The sequence below is a fragment of the Jaculus jaculus genome, chromosome 3 (assembly GCF_020740685.1).
Source record: "Jaculus jaculus isolate mJacJac1 chromosome 3, mJacJac1.mat.Y.cur, whole genome shotgun sequence".
In the NCBI taxonomy this organism is placed as follows: Eukaryota; Metazoa; Chordata; class Mammalia; order Rodentia; family Dipodidae; genus Jaculus; species Jaculus jaculus.
Window position 1 is genome coordinate 181,131,667 of NC_059104.1, and position 16,784 is coordinate 181,148,450.

At 46.6% G+C, this 16,784-nt stretch overlaps 1 protein-coding gene across 1 annotated transcript in view; it reads left to right on the top strand.

The window, feature by feature from the left end:
* Nucleotides 1-16,784, top strand: part of Spon1 (spondin 1) — a 342,604-nt gene that overhangs the window by 306,804 nt on the left and 19,016 nt on the right. Inside the window, exon 7 of the mRNA XM_004650848.2 lies at nucleotides 7,567-7,631. Within this exon, the coding sequence (XP_004650905.1) occupies nucleotides 7,567-7,631 (65 nt within the window). The remainder of the gene's footprint in view (nucleotides 1-7,566; nucleotides 7,632-16,784) is intronic.

The window sequence follows — 16,784 nt, forward strand, 5'->3', positions numbered from 1 at the left end:
CGCACAAGGGCCTCGTGTGTCTGGACTTCATTCTCAGAGGCTGAAAGGCCCTAGCACACTCTCTTTCTGTCTCTCTCAAGACTAAAAGAATTTTTTAAAAGAATACATAAAAAAGAAGGAAGGAAGGGAGGGAGGAAGGGAGGGAGGGAGGGAGGGAGGGAGGGAGGGAGGGAGGGGGAAGTGGAAAGACAGTAAGTTCTGAGGACAGATACACTGCATCGGAATCCAGATTCCTGGATGGTCATGAACAAGTCACTTGACTTCTTTGAGACTTGATTTCCTCATCCACAAAGGACAGCAGGACAGGGAACAGGCTGACGTGTGGCAGGGACAGAAGACTGTGTGTGCGCAGTGTTGTTGGGTTTGTCCCCTCTTCAGTAGGAGTTCTCCAATTCAAGGAATCCATCACATAATTGTGAAACTAATTAAGCCAAATAAATATGTTTCTATAGATTGAAAAATACATACCTGCCAGGCATGACTGCCCATATCTTTAATCCCAGTACTAGGGAGGCAGAGGTCGGAAGATCACTGTGAGTTCAAGGCCAGCCTGAGACTGCATAGTGAAGTCCAGGTCAGCCTGGGCTAGAGACCCTACCTCAGAAAAACAAAAAAGAAGAAGGAGGAGAAAGAGGAGGAGGAGGGAAAGAAAGGCAGGAAGGGAGGGAGGGAGGGAGGGAGGGAGGGAGGGAGGGAGGGAGGGAGGGAGGGAGAAAAAAAAACATACCTGCTTTTACAAATGTGTGATGCAGACTAAATGAGACTCTATATATGGGTAATTAGGAAGGTGCTAACACAAAAGTTAAACTTTTTCTACTCATAACCCCCTTTTTAAAAAAAGGTATTCATTTACTTATTTGAGAAAGAGAGGGTCAGAAAAAGAGAAAGAGAATGTGTGCATCAGGCAAACAAACTGCAGATGCATGCACCACCTTGTGCATCTGGCTTTACCTGGTTACTGGGAAATTGAACCTGGGTCTGCAGGCTTCTCATGCAAATGCCTTAACCACTAAGCCATCTGCCCAGCCCCCGTAATCCTTTTTACTGAGAAATTTTTTCATGACCCTGGGTATGTAGGTATATAAAATAGGTATACAAATCAAACATTTACTAATAATAAATTATAAAGAAATATATTTAAGACAGTTCTTTGGCATTTATATGATTTACCATTAATTACAGATCAAAACAAATTTGCAAATAAATAAGATAGATGTGCTTGCTTATTTTTGCATAAATAATTAAACCTTGGCCAAATGTTTAATACTGCAGGATGCAGAGAATCTTCAGTTTTTGCTAGAATTGATGAATGTTCCTGATTTTATGATCATTGATGCTGAGAATTCCACTTTGCATAAATATGCAATACAAAATGTCAGAAGTAGTGTAGAATCACTTCAGAAATTGTTGGACAATTTGGGCCTTATCCCAAGCCAAAATTCATTAAACAATTTTTTTTTATAAAACTCAAGCTAGCTGGGCATGGTGGCACATGTCTTTCATCCCAGCACTCGGGAAGCAGAAGTAGGAGAATTGCCATGAGTTCAAGGCCACTCTGAGACTACATAGTGAATTCCAGGTCAGTCTTGGCTAGGATGACACCCTACCTCAAAAAAAAAAAAAAGAAGGAGGGTCTGGAGAGATTGCTCAGGGGTTAAGGCACTTGCCTGCAAGACCTAATGACCCTGGGTTCAATTCCCCAATACCCACATAAAGACAGATACACAAAGTAGCACATGTATCTGGAGTTTGTTTGCAGCTAGAAGCCCTGGCATGCCCATTTTCTCTCCCTCTCTCTCTCTCTCTATCCTCTATGTCCTTACAAATAAATAAATAAAATAAAATTTAAAAAAAATATTTAAGCCAGATGTGGTGGTGCACGCCTTTAATCCCAGCACACAGGAGACAGGTAGGATGATCGCCATAAGTTCAAGGCCACTCTGATACTACATAGTAAGTTCCATGTAAGGCTGGGCTAGAGTGAGACTCTACCTCAAAATTTATATATATACATACATATACATACACATATACATACATATATATGTGTGTGTATGTATATATGTATATATATATATACATATATATATATACATATATAAATTTTTTAAAACTCAGGCAACTTAAACAATAATTTTGAAGTCAAGCATTAAAACATAATACAGTCCAAACATAAACTAATTTAGTATTTACATGTTGAGTAATAGTGGTAGGAAAATATTTTCTTTGTTTCCCATAATTAAACCATTATGTTTCTAGAATAACAGAAAACTTTATATGTACAGTAAAAACACTTCAGTTCATAACATGGAGCAGTCTGGAAACTAGCCCAAGTGTCCTGGGAAACGTTTGCTGGCGCTGTGTGGATCAACAGCCTTACAGCGCAGGATCCGCCTGCACTGAAAGAAAGGCCTCAGAATTGTTAGGCATTTGATTTTGAGGTTTTTTTTAAAAAAATATTTTATTATTTATTTACTTGAGAGAGAGAAAGACATAGGGGGAGAGAAAGAGAATGGGCACTCCAGGGCCTTCAGCCTCTGTAAACAAACTCCAGATACATGCACCACCTTGTGCATCTGGCTTATGTGGTTCCTGAGGAATCAAACAGAGGTCCTTTGGCTTTGCAGACAAACACCTTGAATTAATTTTGATGATTTTAATCCATACACCTTTAACTGAAGCTAAATTCTGTGAGCCCTGCCACAGCCTACAGGTTAAGAAGTCATGGCCCATCTAGCACATTCAAACAGTAACAGTTGTTCTCTTTTTTTATTGGGGGGGAGGAACAGAGAGAGGAAAGGGGGGGAATTGGCACACCAGGGCCGCCAGCCACTACAATCGAACTCCAGACACGTCCACATGTGCAACCTTGTGCATGCATCGCCTTGTGCATCTGGCTTACGTGGGACCTGAGGAGTCGGACATGGGTCCTTAGGCTTCGCAGGCAAGCACCTTAACCGCTAAGCTGTTTCTCCAGCCCAACAGTTGTTCTTATTGTTATTCCTTCTTGTTTTAGTTCTCTTGCCGCTCTGATCCTGAATTGCACCCCATCTCTCTTTCTGGGGGAAAGAAGCACGTGGGGCACCACACTGGGTGGCGTGGCTGGGCTGAGATGACTTAGCTTCGGAGCTGCCAGGAGCAGAGCGGGTTTCGGGCTAAAGAAACGACTCAACCATGTGCAGTTGCTGACTGGGAAATGAGGTCAAAGGCGAGGAGCCAGGCCGAGAGCAGGAGGCGACAGCCAGCCAGTCCCTGTGCACATGCCCCATGGCTGTGGGCACGGCCCTCAGGGTGCTGGGTGCTAGCACTGAGTCCATGGCTGGACCGGTGCAAATTGAAGCCACACCCTGACCCCAGATACACATTCTTCCTCTCTGCCCCACTCGGTACCTTCTGGGCCTGGTGTCATCTCCACTTGCATGAGCCTTCCTCCCTCCAACCTGACCCCTGCCCACAGCATGTTCGGGGCTGAGCTTTTCCATACATCTGTCATGCCTTCTCACATGTTTACCAAAAGCAAGATGGAAGGTGGACATCAGTGATGCAGAGTTTCTTTGGGGAGGGGAGGGGAGTGTTTCAACTGGCACATCTTTGGAATAGCATTAGCATCATCCAAACAAGTCATGAACTGCAGATGCCTTGAAATGCTTCATTTGAAAAGGGTCCTACGGGAGTTGTAAAGAAAAAGCTCCAAGTATCCTTGAAAGATCCCGTCTGCACCTTCAAGACTTGTTAAAAACAAGCTTTTCATTTACGTCTGCTGTGTGGGTTGCTTGCTCTGAATTTAAGTCCTTCATTTTTCTGAATGTGAACTGCCCAGAGGCCCAGGGGCCCCGTCCATGGCTCAGGAAGCCACAGAAAGCTCCCCTCAGATGCTCATGGAGACTGGAAGCTTGGCTGCAAGTGAGAGGAAGCTTTCCCGAGGCTCTCTGGCCCATAGCTGCAACAGTGAGCTCAGCTCTGAGCTCAGACAATCTAACTCAAGTTTAATGTCAACTCGCTGTGAACGTCCCTACAGATCAGAAGTTGCCTAATATTCACCAAGCTCTCTGACGTACTAGGCGAGTGACCGCACATTTCTCTCACGTAGCCCCCCTGAGCTGGAGAAGACGGAGAAAAGGAGCTGAGCAGGAGCGTTCTGAGCGGAAGTGTGGCCTGCTTTCGACTCATGCCATGCCTGCGTCGCCATGGTGGATCATTCTCGCAAACCACAAGCCAAAATAAACCCCAGCTTCCTTAAGTTGCTTTTTATCTGCAGTGAGTAGCTAATACATTTCTCCCTAACAACTGTGTTCAGAGGGCATTTTAAAACCCATTTGACAGATGAAACAACTAAGGAAGTTGAAGATACTTGCCAAAGGACCCAGAATGGAGATGCAGATGGCATGTTATCACCAGAAATGAAGCAGGACCATTGTTGCTGGGGTATATAGTGCAGAAGCAAAATCAACATGGCATTGACTAGGACCTGAAAACAGATTTCATTGTACAGCAGGTGAATCTGCAGGACCAGCTAGCTGCACTCCCCCCTCAGCTCCACCCACATTGATGGCATTTTTGCAGTGAAGCATTTCAAGGGCGAAAGGATACTCAGCAGGCAACATCTCATTACTTGGATCTCATATCTTACTTCCTGTTGATATTTTGACCCAACTTGCTATAATTTAAAGATATTTAATACTTATTTTTTTAAATAATGAGCCATGATATTCAGTATATATTATATGCAGCCTATAGTATTGCTAACAGAAAGTCATAAGAACCATGTTAAAGTCACAGGCACAGGCCTCTGAGAGGTAGCTCAGTGGGTAAAGTACCTGCCTTAAAGTCAGTACAAAACAATGCATGTAGCATGATGCAGTTTTTGTTTATTTATTCATTTATTTTAGACAGAGTGAGGGAGAGAGAGAGAGAGAGAATTGGCACACCAGGGCCTCCACCACTGCAATAGAACTCCATATGCTTGTGTCTCCTAGTGGGCATGTGCAGCCTTGTGCTTGCCTCACCTTTGTGCATCTGGCTTATTTGGGATCTAGAGAGTCGAACATGGGTCCTTAGGCTTGATGGGCCAGTGCCTTATCTGCTAAGCCACCTCTCTAGCCCCATGATGCAGTTTTGTGGTAAAGCTATACATAGTACACACACATAGCTGCGTACACGTCCTAAGAGGTCTGGAAGAGTACATGGGGACTTGTACTCTTCAGAGAAGGAAGAGGAGACAGACGGCAGGGAGGATGCTGCAATCGAATGAGCTCAACATTTACATCAGGTGCCTCTGTCACAAGACAACTTTCTATGGTAAGCACATATTATTCTGGAATTGAAAAGCAAAGAAAGTCAACTAGATCTACGTGTTGAAGGCCATGCAGGCAAAATGCAATGTGCAAGAAATGCTCCTGGCAGTCATGAGGAGCCGTGGATGGCTTTTATTAGGAGGCTGTGTCAGCCCAGTCACATCCACAGACATGCATGCGGAGGGTGTTAGGTCGTGACGGGGCTGAGGAGCGGGAGCCGGAGGAAGATGGTGATGTTCCCTGGGCAGGCTCTGTCAGCTGCTCCGCATGCCTTGAGCCCAGAAAGACAGCTGGAGAAGGAATGGGTCTGAGACCAGAGAGCCCCATACAGACACAGGAGTGACAGGAGCCACAAAGACCCCAACACAGAATAGGAGTGACAGGAGCCACAAAGATCCCCATACAGATCCAGGAGTGACAGGCGTTTGCATCCCAGAGATCACTCTTGTTCCGTGTGTGAACAGCTTCATGGTGAACAACTTCTCTTAGTGGTGATTGATTGGGAGGGATACGCTGAAAACAAACAAATAAATCTTACACGCGACATGAAGCCACTCAAGTGCATCTAGGAAACTTCCTACAGGCCTGTGAAAGTGGGGTTTCGGTGCATCCAAAGAGTCTTTCCTCCTACCCAAAGCAAGCACACTAGGGAGTCTGCACCCAGAATGTGAACACTGCCAACTTACCCTGGAGGGCCTGGCCTCTGCCCTTCACCCAGAACCAGCCACAAGAGATTCAGGCCAAGTTGGGTCTGGACGAGCCCCCTTCATCTCAGAGGCCCACCACCCCTCTGATGGTGGCCAAGACAACATGGCCCCAAAGGGTGGCGGTGGTGCTTGTTTTATAATCTTTGACCTGGAAAATGCCTCGGGCTTCCTTCTTTCCAGCGTCTTCAGGGTTCTGGGGGTTTGTGGGCAAGTTTCCCAGCCAGAGAGAAATTCACCAATTCATCCCAAATATGTTCCAGGCACCTACTGCCAAGCACAGCTCCGAGGGCTGGCTGGGCTGCAGCTATGAGTCAGCTAAGAAAGTCTCTTCCCCACCCACCCTGGAACTCAGCTCTGTGCCCTTGGTGACAGTTCTTCCTTCCCCAGCTGGTGGCATTCTGGAGTTGTCTCCGTATAATCGATGATGGTGTCTGAGCTGCTGGGCTCAGGCCAGGGGAAGGGATAACCCCAGAGCAGCTGACTGCACTCTGGGGACGGGCTTGTCACAGGTGAATTGGGGCTATGCAGGCTGGCTATGCCCTCAGCATGCAACTGGAAGGAATACCTAATTGAACCCCAATATCAAGTCAGAAAGATAAGCAAGGCTCTGACTTTTTGCCCCATGATGACCACATAATGTGTTCCTTCAGAACATTAATTCTCAATTGTTTTTCCTCAGAGTTATTTGAGGTTCCCCCTGATTTAAGGGGGCTCTACACACTGTCCAGCCACAGTAGATCATGTCATGAGGGGAGCAGGCATGTGGACACGGGCTTTGCTCGGGCCTCTTTGTCCTAGGAAGCAGGTCTACACAGCAACAAGGGGCTCAGAGTGGCAGTCCTCGGGTTGGAGTCCTGGCGTTGCACAGAGCCTGGAGCGGGCCGCACTCTGCACCTGCCCACAGACTGCAGAATGCATGACCCGGTGTGGCTCCGTGGTTAAAAGCGCTTTCCACTGTGACGCCTGGGGGCCTCTCAGACAGGACTCCACTAAGGTTGACTCCCCAGAACCATTAAAAACCTGGTGTAGCCATGCACAGCTATAAGCCCAGTCCATGGGCGTCGGGGCGGACTAGAGAACTGCTGGGGCTCACTGACCAACAACAGCTCTAGGCTATGGAAGAGACTCTGTTTCAAGGAAATACACAGATGTACCACAAGAAGACACTCAGCCTCTCCTCTGTCCTACACACACCACACCACACTCTTACTCTACGCACACAGGGTACACACATCTGCGCGCGCACACACACACACACACACACACACACACCACAGGAAGTGAGGTCAACCAAGGTAAAGTCAGGTCTGAGTTGGACTCAGTGAAATGGAGAGCAGAGGTATGGCTCAGTGTGTGGACTCCACCTGGCTCACTACATGCTCGATGCTTCTTGGCGTTGCTGTCTCTAGGATCCCCCATGCTGGGGCAAGATGGCTACACACCAGACCAAGGAGCATCTCAACAGGACATGAGGAAGCCGGGATGGACAGTGTCGCCACACCCAGGCTCTTGTGTTGCCACAAGCCCAGCTCTCTACATTAAACACGTATGGTTCTCTTTTGCAGAGTGATGAGGTCCTCACCGTCATCAAAGCCAAAGCCCAGTGGCCCGCCTGGCAGCCTCTAAATGTGTAAGTAGCAAGCACACTGCTCCTGCCCTGCCCCATCCTGGCATACCTTACACCTTATCTCACTAAAGTCAATAATACCTCTGTTGCAGTCCAGTTCACATTGCTGGTAGAAATCACCCAACCAAGAGCAGCTTCTGGGAGAAAGGGATTTATTTTGGCTTACAGGCTCGAGGGGAAGCTCCACGATGGCAGGGGGAAACGATGGCATGAGCAGAGGGTGGACATCACCCCCTGGCCAACAGAAGGTGGACCACAGCAACAGGAGGGTGTGCCAAACACTGGTATAGGGAAACTGGCTATAACACCCATGAGCCCACCCCCAACAATACACTGCCTCCAGGAGGCGTTAATTCCCAAATATCCATCAGCTGGGAGCCTAGCATTCAGAACACCTAAGTTTATGGGGGACACCTGAATCAAACCCCCCAGCCTCCCAGATGAACAGTCAGGTGAGGTTCTTGTCTCACACGTATCTTCACCTTCTTGGGAACATAGGCTTGTCCTGTTTCCCCAGTGATCCTCCTGCACAGGGCGCCCTCATTCAGACATGATTGACCGGTTATTACATACTCACTCGTGCCCTCCAGAACCACTCACTGAACCGAACATGCGTGCCTCGGGGCCATGGGAACACACAGGAGGGCGCATGCTGAGCAGTTCTGATGTGCGGAAAGCCAAGCTCACCCTGTGCCCCGTCCTTGGTCTCCATCTCTTTCTTCTGTTGACTCCATCCTTTGGAGACTTCATCTGCTAATGATGACAGCAATTCCAGAAAGAAATCACCTCTCAGAAGAATGAATAGATGGATAGATGCAAGATAGATAGATGAAGAGACAGATGGGTCGATAGTAAGTAGGTAGGTATAGCTGTATAGATGGATAACACATGGATGGATAGTACATAGATGATATAGATAGAGAGATACATAGACAATATATGGATGAATGGATAGACAGACAAGACAGACAGACAAACAGATTATGTATAAGGAGAGACATCAGTTTTGGGGATACCTTTCCATAGATGACCCACATGCACCTTGAACTCATCATGTCCAAAATACAGCCCATCACCTTCACACAAACCTGTTCTTCTTTGTGTTCGGGAACATCAAAACTTCAGTGACTGGGCTGAAGAGACAGCATAGTGGTTAAGCACTTGCCTGTGAAGCCTAAGGACTCAGGTTTGAGGCTCGATTCCCCAGGACCCATGGTAGCCAGATGCACAAGGGGGTGCATGCATCTGGAGTTTGTTTGCAGTGGCTGGAGGCCCTGGTGTGCCCATTCTCTCTCTCTCTGTCTCTCTCTCTCCCTCCCTCCCTCCCTCCCTCCCTCCCTCCCTCTCCCTCTCTCTCTCTTTCTCCCTCTCTCTCTCCTCTCTCTCTCTCTCTCTCTCTCTCTCTCTCTCTCTCTCACTCTGTTGCTCTTTAAGAATAAATAAATAAATAAATAAAGGTGTGTGTCACCATGCCTGTTTCAAAATAAAAAAAAAACTTCAGTGACTCACAAAGTCACCATCATTCTGTCTTCTGAGTATCTCAAAAACCAGTCCTTACCTGGATATACTTCTGCCATCAGTTCAAATGACCATGAGCTTTTCACACCTGGTCTGCCTCACTTTTATTCCTCTCCTATAGCCTCCCCTAATCCAGTTCCTCATCTCCACTGCTACCACAGTGGTCTTTGAAAAGTCCAAACCTATTGTGCCCACCCCTCTCAGCGTCCTTCTGCGACCCTCCGCATCCACAGACTAGTCCACAGCTCCTATTTCAGCTTGGCAGGCCATCTGCTTCTTCCCAATGGGTTCCTTTCCCATGCGCTCCTGCCCAGCGCCTCCCTCTGGCCAACCTGAATTCCATACATCTCCCTGTGCAGACTTTGATTTCCATTCATCACTTAAGTACATAAGGCCTAGAAACCCTCAACAATGGTACCAGTCGTGACAGCAATGACAAGGGAATGCAAGAACCTGCTCCTCAGAGAAAAAGCCAAACCCAGGCTGAGGCAGCAGGAGCCGGGGCAGGAGGCCAAACCCTGCCAGACCTGGAGCCTGCACCCTGAACTGCTCAGCAAGCCAGGGACCTGTCCCCTAGACTGGCTTCTTCGACCCCTCAGCCGAGTGGGAAGACGAATAACTAACAGGGTTCTACCAGTGCAGGTCATATGCCCCTGCGCAAATCCAAATAGCCCCACATACACAGACTATAAAAGATAAGGTACGCGAGCCCTGTACAGTCAGACAGACACGGGTTAGAATGAAGATCTGAGCCACTCTGGAAGCCCAGAGAGGAGGCAAAGCCTATGTTAGGGGTGCGGAGAGGCCAGAGGATGCTTTTCACAGGATGCTCCAGGCAGCTGCATGGGGCCCCTTCTTCCCTAGGTCTCTAAGCTTGTTCCGCCTTCTCTCTGAGGAAGGCCACAGCAGGGCAGCAACAAAGCTCCCAGCTAAGAAGTGGGCCTTTCCCTCTCCTGAGCAGTGCCTGCCTGCTACCCTGAACTCTCCTCCCCACCCGTCACCCCGCTAGATGAGCATACGTCCCTGTCCCTGTCCCTGCGGCAGACACCACGAGAATTCCCATAGGCCCTCAGCCCCACTTGCCCGTTGACGTCAGTCAGGTTCCCCAGATCTCGTGTGGTCCGGTCTCTCCTCAGCTTCCTTCAGAGCCCAGGCTCCCAGACTGACCCAGGAAAGCCCACTCGCATTCGGACCTCTAAGAGAGCAGGGAGGTAGGGCCGGGGATGCAGCTCAGTGGTAGAGCGCTTGTCTAGCGTGCATGAGGCTGTGGATTGACGCCTCAGCAAAACTGAGGAGGGAGGAGAGAGAGAGAGAGAGACTACAGGGGTGGAAAGGGGTTGGAGGCATCTGAACTACTGTGAAGTCCATTAAGTGCTGGTTCCTAGATGAACCGGGTTACAACATGTGAACTACAGGGAGAAGACAGCAAAGGAGGGAAGGAGGGAGGGAGGGAAGTAGGGGGAAGAGAGGGAGGAAAGGAGAGAAAGAGGGAGGAAGGAAGGGAAGGAGACAGGAAAGGAGGGACGAAGGAAGGGAGGAAACAAAGAGGGAAGCCTTTTACTTTAAGCATCTACTAAGCACCCAATCCTCCCAGTAGACATTAACAGGTTTTGGCATCTCAATCCTCATAGTAACCCCATGAGGTAACCCTTTTATAGGTAATAAAACCGACTTAGAGTTTCTGTGGCAGGTATTGGTCATAGCACTGAAATCATGGGTGGATTGAGAATTCCAGCCCTATCCAGATGAATCAATCCAATCCATTTACTGTATGACAAGATCCCTCTGATTAAGTAACAATGCATTCATTTTCTCATGTTAGCCAAATGTCTTCCAGCCAGGCATTCTAAGTTGACTGTTGCCTCAAAATGAAAAGAAACAAAATTGTACTTCCTCTGGACCCTCATCCTTCTAACAAGGGTGCTAGACCACTTCATCATCTCAACAAATATTTATGGAGGTAGCCGGCGTGGTGGCGCGCGCCTTTAATCCCAGCACTTGGGAGGCAGAGGTAGGAGGATCTCCATGAGTTCAAGGCCACCCTGAGATTACATCGTGAATTCCAGGTCAACCTGGGCTAGAGTGAAACCCTACCCTGAAAAAAAAAAAAAAAAAAAATATATATATATATATATATATATATATATATATATATATATATATGTAGGTAGGTAGGTATATAGGCTCTCCAGAGACAATAAGTAAATAAATAAAGGTGTGTGCCACCATGCCTATTTAAAAAAAAAAACTTCAGTGACTTACAAAGTCACCATCATTCTGTCTTCTAAGTATCTCAAAAGCCAGTCCTTACCTGGATATACTTGTGTGAAAGGGGTTTGGGATAATACAGGAAGCAGAATTCCTGGTGGTGGTTGTAGTTTGATGGGGAGAGATACTTTAATAATCACACAAATAACTGAACCCCTATGAAGGAAATGTGTGTGTGATGGTGTGAGAATACATGAAGGGATTCTGGCCCAGCTGGGGAGTTAGAGCTAGATTTCTTCAGAAAATAGCAATGGGGCCAAGATCAGAGAAGCAGTAAGGAGCTAACCAAGCAAAGAAGAAAAATAAGGAGAGACTGTTCTCAAAAATCCAGCCAGGCGTGGTGGCACACTTTAATCCCAGCACTCAGGAGGCAGAGGTAGGAGGATCACTGTGAGTTTGAGGTCACCCTGAGACTACATAGTGAATTCCAGATTAGCCTGGACGAGAGTGAAACTCTACCTCAAAAAAAAAAAAAAAAAAAAGAATAGGGCACAACATCTTAAACAGCTGTGGCATAAATGTATCCAAAGGTGAGCTTGGTGGGCCCAAGCCATGCATCATTAAAAATTGGGAGATAAGCCAGGTGTGTGGTGGCGCACACCTTTACTCCCAGCACTTGGGAGGCAGAGGTAGGAGGATCGCTGTGAGTTCAAGGCCACCCTGAGACTGCAGAGTAAATTCCAGGTCAGCCTGAGCTACAATGAGACCCTACCTTGAAAAAACAAAAAAAAAGGGGGGGAGGGAATGTTAATGGGTTGAGAGGGAGTATATGAGAGGAACATGGTCAAAGTACTTTATATACTTTACGAAAATGTCCTTATGAAACCTAGCACTATGTATAATGAATATACACTAATAACAATTTGTCCTTTTGCATGAAAAGTAAGGGGAAATCACTGAAGAGTTTTAAGGACAAGGTTATTATCAGATTAACATTTAAAGACCAAAAGTAGCAGCAACATGGTGGCTCCTATGTGAAAGGCAGACGAGGTGAGAGATGGGTAGGCCGTTGCAGAGATGCAAGAGAACATGAACTCTGACTTGGGCTGGGCTGACGGTGGTGGTGAGAGGCGGAGATGGGAGAGGAGGGGAGCGGGGAGCCAGGCGAGGGGGAGGCACAGCTGGTGGGCAGACACCAGGTTGAGGAGGGAGAAGGCAGCAGAACAGGCAGGAATCTTCCCTGGGGGGGCTGGCTCGTCTACGGAATTGGCAGTGTCACCCCTAAGACCAGAGTAAGCGAAGCTTGCTGGGAAAGCCCAGGAGAGCAGTTCTGACCACGTCATATTGTGAATGTGCCTCAAAGTATCCAGGTAAAGGCTAAGGGCCCAGCTAGCGCCCATTACCTTGTGAATGTTAGGGCAAAAATGATGTGTGGGGACATCAAGGAACAAGAGACAGCTGATGTCTGAGGACAGCAGTCGGTGATTTAGGGCAGAGTCCAGAGAGTCCCCACATGCCATGAGGAGGAAGATTTGCCTGCAACTGAAGGCTGAGGAAGAAGATGATCCCAGGAAACCTAGGAAGAAGTCAAGGAGGGTGGCCAGCTGGGTCAGCCCAACCGACAGATCAGGGTACTAAAGTGCCCTTAGGGTTCATCAACACGAAGGTCGCCATGACCTTCCAGAGAATGCTTTCCGCCAAAGGGTGGGGCAACAAACAGCCAGCATCCCGTGAAATCTGGACAGAGTGGGGTCGGTGGGCCAACAACACGTGAGAAGCCTCTGGATCAAGTTCACTAGGAAAGTCCAAGGGTTGAATTGAAATCACAGGGGAATGAAAATCAAAAGGAGCTGTTTTTGTGTTGTTATCATTTCATCTCAAGAGGGAAACGACTTTCTGAAAAGAGCATTTTGTAACACCTTCCCACCCATCCCTCAGCCTCCCTGAGACCTCGTGGGAGAGAAGTCATGGATGGCAACAGACACCCCAAATCTCTCCACTTAGCGCTCCGGGCTTGTTAAGGGGAGGGAATTTTCCTTTCATTTTCCCATACCCCTGGCTCCCCTTTCCTCTTCCAAATCTCATTAGGAAGTCAAATTAGGAAGCTGACAGGTTGCCAAGTTTTGTTTTGCCCAAACAGCTCTGCCCCTCCCCCCTGAGCCTGCTCGATTGAGGTTAATGGGATTCCAGCCTCCAGAGCCCAGTGGAAAGCCAGGGTGACCTACTTTGTGAGGTCCTGCCCGTTGAAACTGACTTGTTTTTCAATGATCTTCATCTTTATCCCCGGCACCAGTTCTCAAAGAACAGCCCTGAATGAACAAATTAGTTGCTGACTTGATTCGTTCAATAAATCAAGCCGTCGCTCCGGCGTCCCAGTGTGCAGGTAGAGACGGGAAAAGACAGATTCTACAAAAGCCCACATCCTTCACTGGTTCCTCCAGCACCTGAGTGGAAAATGCCCGAGTTTCCTGCAAATCATTCTGAATTTCCATTACTCTGTTCCTCCAGGGTGGTCGGTATGCTAAGAATGATGGGACCTTAAATACACACACACACACACACACACACACACACACACACACCCTTCTCCTAGCTTGTAACGAACGACTCCTGGAAAGGACCAGAATCCTTTAAAATTATCCCCAGTCACTCTGCTCCATGATTGCCTGATGAGACAGTGGGGTGTGTTTGTGAGGCCAGCCGTGTAAAGACAGGCCCCTTCTCTGGAACTGCAAAGACATGGGTCCCCAGGAGACCAGAAACATCTTCTTAAATCAGTACTTGAAGCTCTGGGGTCCCGTCTTGCCTTCTGCGGGACTTCCACTCTCAGGATAGTGCTCAAGGAGCAGGTGGTGGACCTGCGGATCCAGATGAACTGGGACTCCCAGATGCCCTCTGGTTACACAGGGAAGCCTCACTGCAACCTTTCTCCTCCAAGCCTGGACTGCAGTCTAATGAATGGCTCGGGCGCCCTCTCGTGGCTGCATCGAGTTTCTGCAACTGCGAAAACCGAACAAGTGCGAAGCCCTGCTCCTGAATCTCACTGTGACTTGGGATCAAACACTAGGAGAAGCATCAAAAGCGTTTCTTGCAGGGCCTGGTGGCGCACGCCTTTAATCCCAGCACTCGGCAGGCAGAGGTAAGAGGATCACAGTGAGTTCAAGGCCACCCTGAGACTACATAGTGAATTCCTGGCGCCTCCTGGGCTGGAGTGAAACCCTACCTTGAAAAACAAAACAAAACAAAAATCTTGCCTCTTTTGTTCCGCGGTGTTTGTGGAAGTTTTGTTTGGAAGCATTGCAAGAGAAAATGAGTCAAGTTGTGTATGCTGCAGGCAAGTGAGAAGGAATTTCCTCACAATAAAACCTTGGTGGAGGTATGATGCTCCTATTTTGCAGACTTCATAACTGTAAAGAAAAGTAAGGTTAAAGTCCCTGTCAAGTGGGTAGTAAGTGGTAGCGCCAATATTCACACCTGGCTCTGTCTGTTACAGTGCCCCGCCTCCTTACTCCACACACCGCACTCTCTCCAAAGGAGAGACAGTTCGTCATTTACTTTTAATTTTTCTGACATGAATAATTTTACTGGGGTTTGGGTTTCTTCTCATAATTTGGATTATCTCTGTATAGCTATGAACACTTTTCTGTTATACTGGAAGGAGACATATTTGTTAACACCTTAGTTTTCTTTAGAATTTAAGAACAGGTTGAATAGCCTTATCCAAAATGCTTGGTACCTGAGGTGTTAGGGTTTGCATCTTAAATGTCCCTCCAGAAGGGCTAAAGTTTTGATTTCCAACCTGTAGTGCTATTGGACATGGTGGAACCTTTAAAAGTTAGGAAATTAGGGGCTGGAGAGGTGGCTTAGCGGTTAAGCGCTTGCCTGTGAAGCCTAAGGATCCTGGTTCGAGGCTCGATTCCCCAGGACCCACGTTAGCCAGACGCACAAGGGGGTGCACGCATCTGGAGCTCGTTTGAGTGGCTAGAGGCCCTGGCATGCCCATTCTCTCTCTCCCTCTCTGCCTCTTTCTCTCTCTGTCTCTCTCAAATAAATAAATAAAAAATAAACAAAAAATGTTTTAAAAACTTATTTAGAAAAAAAGTTAGAGCCGGGTGTGGTGGCACACACCTTTAATCCCAGCACTCGGAAGGCAGAGGTAGGAAGATCTCCATGAGTTCAAAGCCACCCTGAGACTACAGAGTTAATTCCAGGTCAGCCTGGACCAGAGTGAGACCCTACCTCGAAAAAAAAAAAAAAAAAAAAAAAAGTTAGGACATTAGGTCATTGGTGATACGGGCTTGGGCATAAAGGACAATTGGGACCCCAGCCACATCTCCTTTCTTCTCCTTCTTGGCCACCATGAGAAGAGCAGCTTCCTGTGACACATGACACATTATGCACAATGCCACCACAGTCTCAAAGCACAGACGTGCAACCTTGGGTTAAAGCCTCATGGAACCATGAGTCAAAAGCCTTTCTTCTTTTAAATTAATCATCAGGTATTTTGTCACAGTGACAGAAAATTAACACAAGAGGTATTTGAGATGTCTGGGATTATTTGTATTTTGGAATATTTGCATAGATAATGGGATATCTTGGATAAGAACCAAGTCTAAACATAAACCTCATTTGTTTCATATGCACCTTATACATGTAGTCTGAAGGTAATTTGCATGACATACTTAAATGATCTACGGTTTGAGGATGACGCATCCATCATATGAGGTCTGCGGTGGAATTTTCCACTTAGTGGGTCTCGAGGAATGGTCATCAAAACCTTCAGATTTTGAAGTAGTTCGGACTTTGTATTTTTACATTACGAATATTAAAGACATTCAGTTGTTTTTATCATATAGGTGTTTTAACTGATATATAATTACATTAGTTTTTCCTTTGAAATGTATTATTTCAAAGGTGAAAAGGTTAATATTTCTTTAACAGATTTTTCTTGAAAGTTTGATTTTTTTCCCTATAATATAGATATTGTCTATTTAACTCTAGATTAATTCTTTGTTATGCAAGGTTAGATGTGAATACAATATTTTTATTGGAGTTAACTTAGCACAACCCTGCCTGTTGAATAATTTTTCTTTTTACCCCTAGTTGATTAGCCTGTTGTATGTAAAGCCCAGCTATAGTGTCTGGGATCTCCAGTCCATGTACTGATTTATATTTCTGTTTTACCTTGAATATCATATTAATTTTATCATTCTTTACCATATACTGGTGTATAATTTGATTCGATCAACTCTTCGCTAAAAAAAAAAAAAAATGGATTGAAAGTTAAACCCCAGATTAATAAAATCAAGGAAAACCAAATTGGTAAAATGTCATAACTTGGGAGATGTGGCATATAAAAAAGCATGAATAAGAACTTTTATTACAGTTTGATGAAATTAAAGGTAAGGAAAAGTCACACATATTCTTATC